The 17,519-nt window shown below is 49.5% G+C and overlaps 1 protein-coding gene across 2 annotated transcripts in view; it reads right to left on the bottom strand.

The window, feature by feature from the left end:
- Nucleotides 1-17,519, bottom strand: part of AGPAT4 (1-acylglycerol-3-phosphate O-acyltransferase 4) — a gene marked incomplete at its 5' end in the record, with an annotated part of 84,974 nt that overhangs the window by 30,090 nt on the left and 37,365 nt on the right. For both annotated transcript variants that reach the window (XR_014267669.1, XM_082475656.1), the window contains one exon: nt 1,522-1,691. Coding sequence is in view for 1 of the 2 variants with exons in the window: in XM_082475656.1 (XP_082331782.1) it covers nt 1,522-1,691 (170 nt within the window). The remainder of the gene's footprint in view (nt 1-1,521; nt 1,692-17,519) is intronic.

Here is a 17,519-nt window from a genome sequence, read left to right as displayed (position 1 = left end):
ACCCTTTGCATTGCATGCCTTGGCCTGTCCACTGGTCACACTCGCCCCAAGGAGGAATGAGTCAGTGAATCCCTTAAAGACCATAACCAGAGCCTTTGGTGCCTGGCCCATGCCAGGCAAGGCCAGCTCCGAGGGAACCAGAGCCTGGGGGACAGGTCACCAGAATGACCACACAGGGTAAAAGCTTATAAAAGACTAAAAGCCCTCCCCCTTTTTTCTTTTTAAAAGAATCCCATCACTTTCTCTGCAAATCCAATTTCACATTTAATAACCCTCCTCTCAAGGATTTCTGCAAATTTCACTTGCTTCAATTTCAACTCATTTCCTCTTGGGTTGTTACATGTTAAGATGAAAAATGCCCCGTCAGGAACCTTCTTTATAACTCTTCTTCTCTAAAAAGCAAACTCCTCAGACTCCAGAAGGATCTCAACGTCATGTGTTACTTAAAAAAAAGAGATGGGGGCTTCCCTGGTGGCGCAGTGGTTGAGAATCCGCCTGCCAATGCAGGGGACATGTGTTCGAGCCCTGGTCCGGGAAGATCCCACATGCCGCGGAGCAACTAAGCCCGTGTGCCACAACTGTTGAGCCTGTGCTCCAGAGCCCGTGAGCAACAACTACTGATCCCACGTGCCACGACTACTGAAGCCCGCACGCCTAGAGCCCGTGCTCTGCAACAAGAGAAATCACTGCAATGAGAAGCCCACGCACCGCAACAAAGAGTAGTCCCCGCTCGCCGCAACTAGAGAAAGCCCGCGCGCAGTAACTAAGACTCAACGCAGCCACAAATAATAAATAAATAAGTAATAAATAAATAAATAAATAAAAGAAATGAATCAGGTGATTTTTTTTGAAGGTCAATTAAGACAAAAGTACTGCTAAACAATTCATATAACAAGATGCTGCTTGGTTCCTTTCAAGGGTAGTAGGAATGGATGGGCCGCTTTAGGAAGGGGTCAGGCAGCTCCCCTGGCCTCACGCCCTTCAAGTATGCAAGAAGTCAAACTAGTTGGAGAAAAACAGGATTTTGTATTTATTCTGAATTCTGCAGGTCAAACGCTCTCGCCTAGGCATTCAGCTTTCTCACGTCCATGAGGATGAACATTCAGAGGTGAATTCTGCCGTCAGCCCGGGAGGGAGCAGGGCATAGAGATTAAGAATACAAGCTGGACAAGTTCAAATGCAAATCTGCGTAACAGCTGTGTGACCCCGAGCAGGGTATTTAACCACAGCTTTTAAAAAAGGGCAGGTGTCAGTTCCTGACTCCCAAATGTTTCTGTAAGGATTAAATACATTAATCGTATGTCAAATGCCCAGTGCATCATAACTGCTGAATAAACATGATCCTTACCCATAAGCAGATGTTCGTCTTGATTCTGAGCAAGAAGGAAAAGCAGTTGGTTAAGAACATTTCAACAAGTCCTGTTAATGCTGCTGCAAATTCTGAACGACCGAGAGCGAAAAGACAAGTTACAGGGTTGAAGGAGAGAGTTGTGTGAGATGGGAAATGCACGTCCGACTTACCCCTAAGACCCCGAAGCGCTCGGCCAGGCTCCAACCGCAGAGAAAGTCGATCTCAAACTTGTGGTTCAGAACAACGATGGCGTTTTCCTTCCCGTACTTGGGGTAGGCCTGGGGGTCCGTGTGGATGACGCACTCCGTGCCCGACCACCATTCCAGCAACATCACCAGCTCTGGAACAAACCACCACAACAGGCGGACCTTTATTTCACGCACCCTCTGTGACCAGGGGTCTGGTCTGCTGGGCCAGGTGGCAGCAAGGCTCTGCCGCCCTGGCTGGAACGGAAAGCAACTTTGAGGGGTCAGGTTCTGGATCGTTTCAGCCCAGACCCCAGTTCTTGAAAGGGTTTCGAAGCAGAAGGAAAAAAAGATCGAGAAAACTCCACCAGTCTCCAGGGGAGGAGAGGAAGCTTCGAGAAGGCAAATGACTTGCATTCCTTGATTAAGTACCTTGGGAAAAAATAAATCAGAAAGCCTGAATCCATCAAGAATCCACGCCCTTGTGTTTTCAGAGCCCCGAAAGGCAGCGTGAGGTGATGTACAGAATTCTTAACGTCCTGGGAAGTGACTAATTGGGATACTTATAAACGCCATCAAAGAACACTAAATACCCAATTTTTCTCTCCCATTTACGACACTGCAGTGCACCAGGAATAACGGAGCACGGCGGTGAAACACCAGCACCTGAAGGGCAAGGATAAATTAGGTCCATTACCTTGCGGGCCTCAACGCAACTATTAAAACACTCTTGCAGGAGCTTGTGAAATAGGAAAGTCCTTTTTTGGGCAACAGTGACCAACTTGCCTTTATTCTTCAGTGATACCTCTAATCTAGGTCACCAATACCCAACCCAGTGGCCTCAGGACAAACCTTTACGGTAGACATTGTCCAGAAAAACAGCCGAACCTTGGTGATTAGAACTACAGCTCTGAAATGGAATTTTAGAGCTAAGCCTGTTCAGCAGATGGGTGGGCAGGTGGGCGAGTCCTCTGCGAAGGACGCGCCCCTTTTTATCACCACTTAGAGGGGCGCACGTTAGGCAGAGGACTCACTCGTCACCCGCCCCTACACACACGCACACAGCCCAGCAGGTGTGGTCTCGACTCCAGCCAAGTCTCACATGTGAAAGGCTTGAGCCCTTGGAAACCTCTCTCCTTGAGGCTGGAGACTGGTGCTTAGGTACTGGAGCCGGAACTCTCTAGAAGGCACTACAGTCTAGTTTCTAAGCACGAGCACTGTGGGGCTTTGGACAGATGAACCGCATGGCACCGCAGCCTCCTAATCTTTGGAGGGGCGGCCTCACTGGCTTTTGTGAGAAGCAACGGGCATGACACGTAACAGGCACTCTGTGCAAAGTACATGCCAAGCTCCCAACAAACCCGGGCTTCAGCATCTTCCAGTGTCATCAGAACCAAACCAAAACACACCCCTTACTTGACACTGAAGAGTCTGCCTATTCTTAGGAGTTGAGAAAACGCTGAGCCCCCAGGCAGCTGTCCCACGGGCAGCGACACTGGTGGGACCTGGAGGTGGCCGTCAGGGAGGGGAGGGGCGCAGGGCAGCCTGGCCGGCGGGACAGTTCCCGCCGTGTAGAAAGACGCTTCTACTGCTGCACTGATTTGTTCCGAGAGATGGGTGGGCAGGACCCACCTATCCCATTACTGGTCACGGAGCCTGGAGAAGCCCTAAGCAGAGCCGCGTGGAAGCAGCGAGATCAAGCTGAACTGTTGTTCCCTGTGACTCATCGTGCAAACACCTCCTGAATGCCTCTCTGTGCCCCGCTGCTCCCTGCCCAGGGCAGGCCGGGCCCCCCTTCCACTTTCCCCAGCGCCCTTCGTGGCACTTATCACAGCTTGTGACACAGTGACATATGACACCCCGGCCCCTACAGACCACAGGCCCCCCCAGGCACACACCACCTTGCTTGGTTCACCCTGACCCCAGCCATCACTCCAGAACCCAGCACCGTGCTGGCGCATCTACGCTTCCCACAAACACTGTTTGGTGACCTGATGTGTGCAAGCAGGATGCGAGGGGCTGGCGGTGTAGTAGCAGACCCACAGCTGCTCCCGGGCTCCTACCCTCCCGGAGCCTGCAGCCCAGAGGGAAGACAGTCGCGCCCTCAACAGGTGGTGTGACCAGGAGAGCAGAGGCTCTTCACAGGATGGATGGCTGCCGAACACCATGCTCGTGGATTTGGGGCCAGACCCAGTCAGCCTCCAGTCCTGCGGATGCCACGCAATGGTTGTAAGACTTCTGGTCTGTTTCTCAATGTCCCCTAAATCTCAGCATCCTTGTCTGTGAATAAAGATAGGAAAAGCTTCTAGAGATGCTGTTGGTATCAGATCATGTAGTCAAGGCACCTAGCATGATGTTGCACATAGTAGGGGATCAGTAAGCTTCTTACTACTATTATACACACGGTAATTCTGTAGCAGGCCTGGCTCTGTGACCAGGGGAGGGGAGAGAGAGAGAGAGAGAGAGAGAGACAGTGTTACAGCAACTTCAGCACCAGAGTAAGCAGTTATGATTTATGATTTCACAATAAAGGCAATGAGAAGTCACTGGAGCATTTTTAAAGAGGCCACAGCAGCACCTAATTTGCATTTTGAAATGATCACTCTGGCTGAAGTGGGAACAGATCAGAGGCAGGGAGGCCCGTCAGGGGGTGACTGCAGCAGCCCAGTGACAGGTGACGGCGGCGGGACTGGGTGGTGACAGTGCAGAGGCCTGATTCCTCCCTCATCTCAACAGGCTGTTAGCTACACAACTGAACACTGAATCTCACTGGGTAAAAGAGTTTTCTTTCCTTTCCCCCCCCTTTTTTTTTTCACCAAGGGTTTCTTTTTTTTTTTAATTCACAAGAAGTATTAACATTTATAGTCACAATGTAAAACAGTTCAATTAATCCAGAAGTATTTAGAGGAAAACGTGTAATTCCCCTTGACGGCCCTGCAGCGTGCCCATCAGAATCCTCTTTCTTGTTTGTTTCCAGTTAAGGGACCACAAGGGACACTCTTGGGAGGTTTGACGGGTTTTGCAGGTCACACGCATCGCGGCTGACGTGCTGATTCACCTCCTTGGTGTGAAGCAGAAGCGAGACCTGCAACCGCCCCTCCATCTCCAGCCCCTCCAGCCCCTCTGACTCCTGGGCCTGGCTGTGTCTGCTCCTGGGAGGGTTTGGCTGCTGCAGGACCCCAGGTCACCCACGTCACCCACATCATCCACGCCAGGTGCAGTAAGAACCCACAGAGGTTTCGGTCTGTCCTCACAGGGCTGCAGATATTGCTTGGGGGTCCTGACCTCTTGATCATCCATCCATTTACATCCATCACCCCTTCCTGACGACTCTCCCTGGGACTTCAAGCTCCAGCAGGAGCTGCAGAGACAAGAGCCCTGCAGGGCTAAGGACCTCTCCCTTTATAGGTGTGTGCCTCTGCCAGCAGCTCTGCGCCTCTGGGTGAGCTCTGAGGGCCACGTCCTCTGCCCACCCCCCACCCTCCCCCAATCCCAGCTCCCTTCTCCAGGGTGAACCATTAGGAACAGCGTGGACAGTGGCCTTCTAGTCCTGTTCTTAGGAGTTTACACACACACACACACACACACACACACACACACACATGCACACACACGTGTTTTCCCCCCATGAGTGGGTTCATACTTCATGGATATTTGAAAGCATATACATATAGCTATTTTCTCCAAATGGTGTATTTTGGGCTCTTTCCATGTTCATACAGATACACAGAAGTATCAGCAAATATTTACCGGGCTCTGGCCATGGGCTGGGCACTGTTCCAAGGCCACACGGTATTGCATTAAATCCTTACATTAACCCTGTGAGAGGCACGATGATTGTCCCCATTTTAAAGATGAAGAAATAGAGGCACAGGGATAGCTCTCATTCTACAAACTTGCCATTTTCTAGGTCAAAAATACCCAGAATGGCAATTTCATGAGGGGTAACTAGCAGCGTGGCAGTTCCTGCTACGGTTATACTATGATTTATTCAGCTATTCTGCCATCGATTAGCATTTTTCCCCTTGTTTTTTATTGTTACAAATACTGTGGTAAACATCCTTGAAAATGCATGTTTAAAAAAAAATTGTGAAAGTATTTCTCCACTATAGGTATAGCAAAAAGTAGAATTATGGATTGAAGAGTATGCATACTTTAAAATTTTACATATATTTCTAAATTGTCTTCCAAAAAGCTCTAAATGGAAATATCAGTATTTGTTCAAAGCAGAAGCTAGAGCAGAGGCAGGGATACAGGAGGGAAAGGGAGGGGCTGCCGCACACAGACATGAAATCCTAGTTCAAGAGGGAGGACCTCTGGGCCCCAGGGTCGCATCGCCTCATCACCGAAAGCAGCTCCTCCAGCCTCCCTGCCCTCCCCTCCCCTCCCAAGGCCCCTAGAGGCCCTGATAGGAGCCAACACCTCATATCATCACGGTCCTCCCGCCCACCGCGATCTCAACCTGTCCGTTAATTCCTAGGCCTCGTAGGAGGGAGGACACACCCTGGTCACCCCATTCTCACCAGAGGTGTGGGCTGAGCCAGCAGGGCCCCAATGGCTGTCAAACCCTCGTTACAGACGAGATCTGCGGCCAAGGTTTCTTCCATATAACGCAGCAATTTTGAAGCCTCTTGTCCCATTTAAAGATGTTCAGTTTGTTAGATTTTGCAGTCTTTATTTTTGCTACTCCCGAAGCTCAGCTGCCTCTGGACCCTGCGATCTGGGGCCACGCCTGGCTCTGGCCAGTTACTGCCTCGGGTTTGGCAAACTCCACTTGGAGACAGGCGGGGCCAGCGAGGTAATGGCCAGGGAGGGGTGTGGAGCACAGGAAGTCACTGTAAAGTCCCAATCTGCTGCCTCCAATTTCAGGGGCTGATGGAAGGACCAAACCCAGGGGGCTGTAAGGGCACACGGTCTGAAGGACAGATTTGTTTTTGTTCTATTTGCTATTGTGCTGCGCAGCTCGATTACAGACAGGAAAAAAGAGGTAGATGGACAAAAGGGAAAGGGGGGGAGAGGGGAGAGGCACCTGGGGGAGAGGGAGGGGAGAGGTTCATATTTGTAAAGAAGGAGGAAATGATAACAACTAACATTCGCTGAGTCAGCTCACACATCATTGTCCCCATTTCACAGCTGACGGCATGGAAACACTGAGGCCAGGGAGCCGGTCCAGCTCCCACCGCTAGGAGGTGGGAGTGCTGGGCCCTAAACTCAGACAGGGGGATTTAGAGGGTCCACGAGGACACCGAAAGCCATGATTATACGGCGGAGGGGAGAGAAAGAGCATTTAGGGAGGGAAGAGATCAGAGGATGCTCAGAGTACAAGGCCCACACCTTTGACCTCGGGCAGCCCTTCTCTGTGAGAGGGAGACGCCCAAATCAAAGGCTGCTGTGAAGGTTAAACATGCTAAAGTGATTAAAGCATTTAACTCTTGCCCGCCCTAGAACCAGTGCTTTTCTTCTCCTGAATACTATGACCACCAAGGGTAATACAGCAATAACGATAAAAGAAATAATGAAGGGACAGAGAGAACAGTCAGGAAAGAACGAGCAGCACTCGGGTGAGTGCCGACTTCTGGGCGGCCCTGCTGTCACCCCCAGACCTCCCTGTCCTCAGGTCTGATGTCTCTCCTTTCACTGCAGTCCAGATGCTGAGCAGCTGTGAGACCCGGCTCCTTCTGCGCTGGATCCCAGAGGTCGACACGCGCCCTGGAAACCCAACGATCCTCCAGACCCACAGCCGAATCCTTCTGCAGCCCACGTGGGTGGAGGGGTGAGGGCTCCCTCCTTCTCCACCAAACCTCTCCCCCAGCTTCCTGCTCGCACCTGCCACGAATGACATTTCTCCTCTCTCCAGCCCTTTCTGGAAGAAGTGCCGAGAATTCTAATAACACAAGGAGGCAAAGTTCCTGCAGAAAAGACCGCGAAATCCAGACCATTGATCAGAGTTCACTGTTCAAACAGCCAGAATCGCCCGCGTTGCAGATGCGGGGGACATGTGACCAAGGAAAATGGTATTTTTATAATCAATTTTATCCTACTTTAATAATTACATAATCACATGCGTAATTATATGTAATCTATAAACTAAGTATATATAATTATGAACTCATAATAGTTTTCTTTATAATTTAGCTGATAATAATTTAGGTTAAACATGAAACCTCTCTACCTCAAAAGCTTCCAAAATGCAAAATCGAAGAAGTTTCTGGGGTTTGACGTGAAACCGCCCCCTCCTACACCCCCGGGGAGGAACACGCCCTGCCCTGGCCTTGGTTTCTGCACTCTCTGGGCCACGTTCAAAAGTGGGGATAACAACATGAACCTGAACGGTTAGTGGGAGCTGAGTCAACACGGAGGTTTGGGGCCAGCTCTGACCTCGCCAGCCCCGAGGGAGCCCACGGAGACCCTGAAAAGAGGATGGAGTTCAGTAAACAAACGCACATTCACACTATGGCGCTCGATACAGAATCCGGGACTTCTGATGCGAGACCAGCTGCCGACTGGTCCCCGTCTGCCTACCAGGTCTATGGTGGAGCCGCCCAGCCTTACCACCCCACTCACAGCCCCATAACCGGCTCCAAACGCGGGTGAAGTCGGTTCCTCCCTGCCTAGCTATGCCCCGTGGACCATGCTCATCCCTTCCTCTCTTTTCCTCATGTCTGTTTTCCCTGCCTCGCCTTACCCATCCTTCTAGGCTCAACACATGCCCGTATTTCCACGAAACCGCAGGTCCCGGGCCACCCAGACACAGGTCTTCCTAACTTCCTGCCTCTATCTGGGCTCCACGCAGTTGGGCACTTACTTGTATTTTGTTTTGAATTATTTCTCGTTAATTCCCCAGCATATACGTTTTGGCCACAACCAGATTTCAGCACTTTCTTTCCATGACACCGAACTAGGGACCCAATTGTACTTGCAACATTTCAACCCACATTCCAGTCATCCAAGCATCTGCTTTTCCCACTTAGGTGCCCAGGTCGTTGAATGATGCTGAGGCAAGAAGCCTACAAACAGGTGCACAGTACATCTATAGGGCTATTAACTTTTCATAGGGTGATTAGAAAAACAATGTCTGAAAAGGCTCCTTAGAATGAAGGGAAGTTTGGGAAGCCCTGCAGGACCTCTCTGATAGACATGGATCCGCTACAAGCTGGCAACGCAAGAAGCCAACTCCTGTGGACCCTGCAGCATCTCCAAAACGTCCTCGCAGCCCAGGGGAAGTGCCTGTTTCTATGCAGGCTTTGCCCTTGGCAGGGCATGGAGGCAATGGACTTGACCTGCTGGCTATGTTCCTGGAGCTCAAGTCTTAAAGACCTAATGCTGCCACGTTGTAACCTTTCTCTCTGAGCCTTGAGATGGCAGGTCAGGGTGATGAGGGGCCGTGAGAACACTTGCCTGAAAGGGGATGAAGTGCTGCTTCTATCCCGACTTACATCCTGCAGTGAAGGAGACAGGAACCGGGTAACTGGTGTCGAGATAGAATTGGACCGAGAGCAGCCGGTATAAATGCTACAGGCGTTTACATTATGCACAGGGAGTGAGTAACATTAGGAACAGAAAAGCAGCTTTCCACCAAGTGGAGCCGACACTCGGCTGCCAATTATTGGGTCTCACTTTCAGGACCAGGCAAAACATCAAGAAGTACGACTGTCCTGAGTGATGTTTATAAAAGCCAGGTTGAAGCCTTTTGCTTCCCACCCTCAATCAAAACCCCGAGGTGGGAGGACAGGGAAAGGAAGGGTCTAGAACCCCACCTCCACCCCCCCACTCTGGTGCCCCGATAGTCTGGCTTCTCAAAATTCCCTTCCAAGAAAGCAGCTCAGAAATCTCTGAGCCCTGACACCTGTGCCATCTGATCTTCCAACCCCAAGCATCAGTGTCCTTGTTCATCCAGTAATCAAATATCAAGGCAGTAATGTTGGTAGACGCCAGGGGTTGGAGGGTAGGGGGGCGTTGGGGAGGGAGAATGGGGAGTTAGTGTTTAATGCGGACAGAGTTCAGTTTAGGAAGGTGAAAAATTGGGGAGATGGATGATGGTGAGAGTTGCACAACAATGTGAATGTACCTAGTGCCACTGAACTGTACAGTTAAATACGGTTAAAATAGTGTGTTTTATATTATGTGACTTTTACCACAATAAAAAAACACTTAAAAAAATATATCAAGGCACAGTCCACCAGATGCCCAGCACCAGTGCAGGGGCCTGGACGTGGCAGTGAACCAACACATTCTAGCAGGGGAGACAGGCAGTAAAGAAGCAAACAGCACACAGATGTATAACGTGGTAGCTGGATGGCTACAAGTGCTGTGAGGGCAACGGGAAGGGGAAGGGCTGGGGGACAGGGTCTGCGGGGAGGGCTGATCTTTCACAGATGGCCCAGAGGGTGCCTCCCAGAAGTCTCTGAAGTTTAGCATGAAGCTGCCGTGATCTAATTGAAATGTGACCTGCTAGAAGGGACCCTTTCCCAGATACGGGACTTGTTTTGTTCACGGGTGTGTTTCCAGGGCTGAGAGCTGGGGACCCACTGAGAGGGTGGCTTCGGCTGCTGCGTAGAGGGTGACGTCAGCGGGCTCGGGTGGAGAGGCTGGCCACAGGGGGTGAGCTGCTGCAATCAGCCAGGAGAGAGGGGACCTGGGCCCGGTGGTGGTGGCCGTGTGGAAGAGGAGACAGGTCCAGGGTGATGCTGAAGGCGGGGAGCACAGGATTGGCTGTTGGGCTGGATGTGGTAGGAGAGAAGGTTGAGGGGTGATTCTAAGATGTTTGCACTGAACAGCTGGGGATGGACCTGCTGTTGAGAGAGTTGGGAAGCAGTGGGAGGGAGGGGCAGGCGGCAGAGGAACTGGGCTTGGGTTGGGACACGTGAGCCTAGCGCGGGGCCAGCATCCTGGCTCAGAGGAGGTGCAAGGGGACCGGTTCGGCCCTGCCCTGGCCTCGCTCTGCCCCAGCCTTTGACCGTTCCTTCCCTGTCACCACTCCCCTTCTCTGTGGCCACTTCTATTTCTCGCCCAGACCCGGCCAATCATTCTCCTCACAACACCTTCCCACTCACTCGTCACCAGTGAGAGTTACTGGTCAGGCTCCCACCCCGTCCAGCCCTTGGCAAGACGAGAAATCCGGCGTCATCACGCCTAGAGGCACCCGAAGCTTGGGAGTAACAAGCACCATCACCGCCCAGATGTTGTTCTATAAAATCCACTTCCCCACCGTCTTGCCTGCCCAGGGCACACTACCCACCATGAGGTGAAGCAGCAGTGCATAGACTGTTCTTGCGGACCAACCTGAACCTGGACCCACCCAGCATTTATGTCTAACTCCCAGTTTATCATCCAGGGGGGGAAGACCAGGTTAAAGGCCACTCCAGTGAGCGCCCACACATACCCAGAAGGCGGGACACTCTACAGGTCGGGGTGCCCTAAGCTAAGAAAGACTTAAAAGACGAAACAACCAAATGCAATGTATGGACCCTACTGAAATCTGAACTTAACACTCCAAATGTTTAAAAAAAAAAAAAAAGTTTGGAAACAACTGGAGAAATCTGAAGATAGACAGTATTACATGACACTAAAAAAAATTACTAACTTTGATAGTTGTGATAACAATGTGGTTGTTTTGAAGATGTCCTTATTCTCTGTAAAACACACCTCATGATAATTTGGGGTGGTAATTCATAACATAAAATATCTGGGATTCGCTTTATAAATTTTCAGCAATTGATCAATGAATAAGAATTCAGTATAACAAAGTATTTACAATATTTAAATCCAAGTGCTGTGAATATGGGGAATCCCTCTGCTATTCTCTTTACTCTTACATGTACTTAAATGCTTCGTAAAAAGAAAGTGAAAGGAGGCAAGTTCCCTCTTACTCAGAAGAGTAAGTCCAGGGTCAAAGGCAGCCCTCAGACACCTCAGTCCTGCCTCAACCACTCGCTGCCACGTCTCTAGGGGCAACCATGGGAGAGACAAAGACGGAAACCCTAAGAATATACCCGTGTGTAAAATGCAGACCAAGGCCACACGGGGATTTCCATTTTTGAAATTTCTGAGATGAAGACTACAATACAACTCGAAAATGCCTTACATTTCAATGCCACTCTATTAAGCAGTTAAAAGGTCTAAAGTCCCCAGAGTGTGAAGGTATTCACTTCTCTGCTCTCCTCTGCTCGCCATGTGGAGTAGTGAGAAATTCTCGAAAGCTGGCACTGTTCCATTGTCCCCAGGGTCACCAGGTAAAGTCCAGGCCACAGAGGACTCAGGCCGCAGGGCTTGGACCCCGGAGCTCAGCCCTTCTCAGAGTGACTGTGAGGAACTGCACCTGCCCCTGCCTCAGCATCCTGAGGGCTAAGGGGGAGCCAGTGCCCACGCGTAGGCTGTGCTGAGGCGCTGTGTCAGTGCCCGGCGGAGGGCGCAGGGAAGCCAGGTGACTGCTCTTTGACAGTTACTGCCTTTGGGTGATGTCTCTGACCTTAGTCAGATGAGCCAGTACTTAGCGCGTTCTCCGCCGGGTCTCAGCATCCCAGGGGAGAGATGGAGCACGTGTAAGCTGCCGGGCTCCTACAGGACTTGATAACAGCAACATCCACGCTAAGGGGGAATTTTTCAACACATTGAGAAGGATCTGGCTGAGAGCAGACACTCGAGGGACCCCTACCCCTCTCCTCCCTCCAACTCTTCACACACCAACACCGCTCCTGTTGTTCTGGTCCAAATCCTAGGGCCCCTCAAGACACACATCAAAGGCCCTCCTTTGGAAAGCGGCCCCAGACCCCAAGTTCTGCAGGGTCCTTGCCTTCTGGTCTCATTGGTGCCTTCTACTTAGCGAGGGCGGGTATAGGCCTCAGGACTTGTCCACACTCTTGAGCGATGACTGAAATGTGGGGTCGTTCCAATTCCCAGAAGCTTCTGGAAGCTTAGACTTCTACTACCTCCCTCCCCCTAAGGCCCCAGTCAGAGTGGTCCACCCAGGATTACTTGCTAAGTTGTTTTAAGGAAAGAAAGACCTCTCGAAGCCAAGAAGTATGAAGGCCGTGGGCGTATTCTGTGCTGTTTCCCTTCCCGTGCGCACAAGGATGTTACAACCTGGTGAAGCCTCGGGTCCGAATGTTCCACTTGAAGATGGAAGGCCCTTCCCTACGTCATGGAATGCAAGTCACCCTTCTGAGGCCAGGGTGTGCGCTACAGCTGCGTGGGCGAACGCACACTCCAGCAGTGAACCTGGAAATGATGTGTAAGATGGTTTTCTCAAAGTAAAACTGTAAAAACAAACACCAAGGCACGGACCAGAGATATGCAAGAGGCACCTTAAAGAGAACACGTGGATTCCAGGCCAAGACTCAGGCACCAGCTTTATTCCTAGAAATGGGCACGTGGTGGAGAGAAAAAAAGCAACCGGAGGGCACACTGGTGCTTCAGGAGGAAAGGCTGCGCTCACCGCCGGGAGCAATGACGGCCCGACACGCTTCTCACACTGCACACCAGTCCCTGGCGGGGTCACTGCACAGCTACCCAGCGCAAAGTTACGCACCCACCTCCTGGATGTGACCCGAACTCACATGCAGATCAGCCCTCGGGGCAAAAGTGTGTTGATCAGCCAATAGGAGCATTCACTCCATCTCATTCTCTCCACTGAGAAGTAGAGTATTACCTGCATTCTCATTTTTATACCTCAGTGTTTTCATAAGATTGCTTAGTATGAGTTCAACAGAACCTGATTAAAATAATAGTAGAGCAAATGTCTTACCCTAAAAATCTGGGGCTCAGACTCTGGAACGTGGTACTCTTAAGGGTACAAGCAGCTTTGGGGGACTCTGTCCACCTCCCCGCTATGGCTTGGAGCTCCTCTACAAACAGCCATGGTGCACGTTGCCAAAATTTTAACTTATAGCAAACTCACAGGTCATCTGCTCACACCACTAGTGTCCCCTGCCATCCACTGCCCACTACGCCAGCCCGTCAGTCCATCAGTGCCACCGGTTCCGTGTCTAGGGCCATCAGCCCTTTTCCATTTTCACAGTTGTCTCCGTCATCCCTTGATGACCTTCTATCTGGTCTCTCTGCCTCCAGTGTCACGTGCTCCTCTCGTCCAGTCTGTGCCCAGTGCCAGCTTAACCCCGTCCGCGCCCTCACCGAGCCCTCACCATCTACACAGGAAGTGAGACTCCTTACCCAGCCCCTACTGCTTGGCGCACCCTCTTTCTGCCACGTACCTTGAGCTAAGGTCAAGTTGAACTACATGCTGCTCCCGGAACTAGCTAGACAGAACTCTGTGTACCTACCCTTGGCCTCTTGCCAAGCCCTTCTCTTGGCCGGAAAGGCTCTTCTTTTCCATAGAACTTCCAAACCTTATCTGTCTTCCAAGCTTCAGCTCAAATGAGATCTTGCCCATGGAGTTTCTCTTGACCACACCCCAACCTCCATTAGAAGTAATTTGTCTTTCTTCTAAATCCCCCCTTAGGGACACTGTGCCGATGGAACTTTAAAGTCAGACAGATCTGATCTGAATTCCCATTCCATCACTTACTAGCTCCATGACATGGGCATATTCCTTAACCTCTCTGACCTTCAATTTTATCTATAAAAAAGGAATAATAAAATATCACTCACAAAATTATTATGAACACTGAATGAGACTAATGTTTGACCAATGTCTGCATAAGAACTACAGCCAACAGCGGCGATGGGCAATCACCTTCCTTCCCTGGATCTTATGTTCTTTCTCACACGTTCAGTGCTGTTTGCTTTGGGTTGGTGTTCCTTCTACATGGACCATATCGTCCCTCGGGGAGGGTTTTGTCTCCTCCAATTTGTTGTCATGCTGCCCACAGAATGCAGAATAGGACTGGCACAGATATCCACGAATATTTGTCATTTCATAGCTGGTGATGGCATGACTTGCAGCTAAGAGAAACTTCACAAAGTTCCAAATCATGTCAAGAATCAGTTAAGGATGGTAGAGTCCTCGGATCCATTTAAACACTTAAAAACAATTTTTTTAAAGCAACATTAAGAAATGACTAATCTCCTTAGGAACACTTTAAGCAGAGTTTAAAATCTACTGAAGATAAATACCTACTCTAAGTTTTCATCCATTTAATGTCCTCTCTCACCTTCCCCTCATCGAAATATGGTGAGACTTATGTTCATAATTCACATTCATTATGCAGAGAAATACATATATTGTGATTTTTTAACAGGATAAAAAGGAATTGAGATGCTGAAATATATACACAGTTCACAAAATAAATTTTAGGGCCAGAAGTGTGAAAGAGACACTATGCTGGAATTGTTTCTGAAAAAACTTTTTCTCCACGTGAGACTTTGCTTCCTTCTCTCAGCCTAGGAGGCCATGGAGACTTTGCCCCTTTGGCCTTTTCCAGTACAGGACCAACTTCTTTGCCAGAGTAACTTTTCATTATTGAGGATAATGTGCAGATTGTTTACTCTTCCTTGACTTGTAATAAATGAGGTCACCAGAGAGTTCTGGATCTATCTTAACATCAGTTATTTCCTGAGAAACCTCTTGTTTTCAGTAAGGTAATATTCTGTCCCTATTAAAGGTTGCCAGATAGAATGCAAAGTGCCCAGTGAAATTGGAATATCAGATAAACTTCAAATTGCTTTTTAGCATAAGTATGTCTCCTGCAATACTAGGTGAAAGATATACTAGTGTATGAGCCGTGCAATGTCTGGAACATAACTCAATGAAAATTATTCGTTGTTTATCTGAAATTCTAATTGAACCGGGAGTCCTGAATTTTTATTTGCTGAATCTGGCAGTCGGAGTCGTTATCAACCCAGCAGTAACCATGGCAACAAGCACTGCTGGGCTCTAGGAACATGCTGGAAACCAACGGGCAGCGTTGAACAGCCATCCATAGCCCCACGGGGCTCTCACCAGCACCACCTCGTACACCCCGAACGGCCGTCTGGTCACATGGGCGTTTACTCCCCATTTGACAAATGACAAAATGGAAGCCACATGGCTTTTCCAAGGTCATACAGATTTGGGGGAGCAGGACCACTGCACTTGGCGGCTGCGACCTGGAATTCCCGGAAGCCGATGGCACATTTCTGTCGTCCTGCGGCCTCATGAACATGCAGAACACGTGTTTCTGAGAATCTTAGCAATTTTCAAATAAACCTGTGTTTCAATTATATCTCAGTCTAACTCTCAAAGGTCCCTGGGAAATCATTTTACTGGGGTTTGTCTGAGCTGCGTCTAATCGAGTCGTGAAGCCAGTGAGTGGGCACAACAACCAGTTACTAAACCCTAATTGCTTGGCAGCCCTGGGAACACCAAGGCCAAGAGTTACGAGGCTCTGCCATCTGTGAACTGTCCTAGGTAATCCCCATCCCGTCTCGTTACCAAGGCTAATTAATGCGGGCCGAGCCCAAGGCTGATGCAAGGTCTCCAGCACCCAGAGTGCTTGCAAGGCAGCGAGAATGAGGGCGGGGTCACCCAGCCCAGGCTGACTGCTGGGGGGACGGTGGAAGGACATAACTGAGATGGAGGTGGAAGTAAGGGAGAGGGGGAGTCAAGGATCCAGGCAGGAAGGGAGAACCAGTATCTGCTGAGCACATACTGTAGGCAGGCAGTGAGCCTGTCACCTGCTACAACTCATTTATCTGACCCCAGAGTTACGTGGCAGGATTAGTAGTACTCCATACAGATGCAGAGACTGAGGCTCAGAAAGTTCTAGTAACTTGCCCAGGGTCACAAAGAGAGTAAAGATTTCTCTCTGGTTTGTGCACCCCCAGGACCCAGGCCACTGGGGTCAGTGGGAGGGCCCAGCCTTGCACTGTCGCTCAACTTCCTTCCGCTTTACTCTTTCCATCACCCCTTCTTCACCTACCATCCCCCAGCCCCCTCACTGCCACCCCAGAAGAGGCCAAACAGGAACTGTGGTGCAGTTCTTTTGAATATTTGTTTTAGTTTCAATAAAGTGCTGTACTTGGGCAGGCCCTGTGCTCTAGGTAACATTTTCCCAGTTCTGAATGCATACTGTTCTCACGTTAACATGCCTGAAGTCGAGCGCATCTTACTATCCACAGTGTGCCTAGTTTAATTTCTTTTTCTTAGAGATATATAAAATAAGGATGCACCTTACAATCAATGACATCTTAGATTCTATGAAATACAGAAATTTAAAAAACAGGGTGACCTTATCAAGCTGGGTCTTAGATGGGATGTATCCTGTATGTGGTCATGTGTTTGGAAAGGGCCAGGAGTTGGGAGTTGGAAAGGAAGGATGAATAGGTGGAACACGTGGGATTTTTAGGGCAGGTAACTATTCTGTAAGACACTGTCACGGTGGATACATGATACTATGCATTGATCAAGACTCACAGAATGTACAAAACATAGAGGGAACCCTGTTGTAAACTATGGACTTTAAGAATATCAGTGTATCAACAATGGTTCATCAATTGTAAAAAAGGAACCACACTAGTGCAAGAAGTTAAACTAGGGGAAACTCTGTGTGTGTGTGTGTGTGTTGAGGCAAGAGGTGGCCAGTGTATGGGAACTATCTGTACGTTCTGTACAATTTTTCTGGAAACCTAAAACTGCTCACAAAAAATAAAGTTTATTAATTTTAAGAAAACACAAGAAGGTGAGTTGATCCTTTTATATTTCTTCCATAAAAAAATGTTACAGAAAACACATAAAATTTTGTTTTACGTTTCTGTCTTTGGCAGATTTTCAGCTAGTTTCAGTTACCTATGACCCATCAATAGAGAAGTGACAGGAGTTTTACCTAGAAGAAAGTAAAATGAAGTGCTATCAGACCCTCAGGCCTTAAGATAGCGTTCAAGGGAGTAGAAAGATCCCAGCTGGGCCTCAACCTCCGAACACCCCAATCTCACTCTCCAATCACATGGATGACAAAGGAAGACCAGCAATGTGCCTAGTCCCAAGAGGGCTGAAGGGAAGAGGAACGATTTAAACACAACCTGAAATACCCAGCTCTAAAGACAAGCAG

The sequence above is a fragment of the Balaenoptera physalus genome (genome assembly GCF_965194825.1).
Source record: "Balaenoptera physalus genome assembly, chromosome: 9".
NCBI lineage: Eukaryota > Metazoa > Chordata > Mammalia > Artiodactyla > Balaenopteridae > Balaenoptera > Balaenoptera physalus.
Note: the sequence above shows the minus strand (reverse complement) of the source record. Positions and strands in the feature narration are given on the sequence as shown.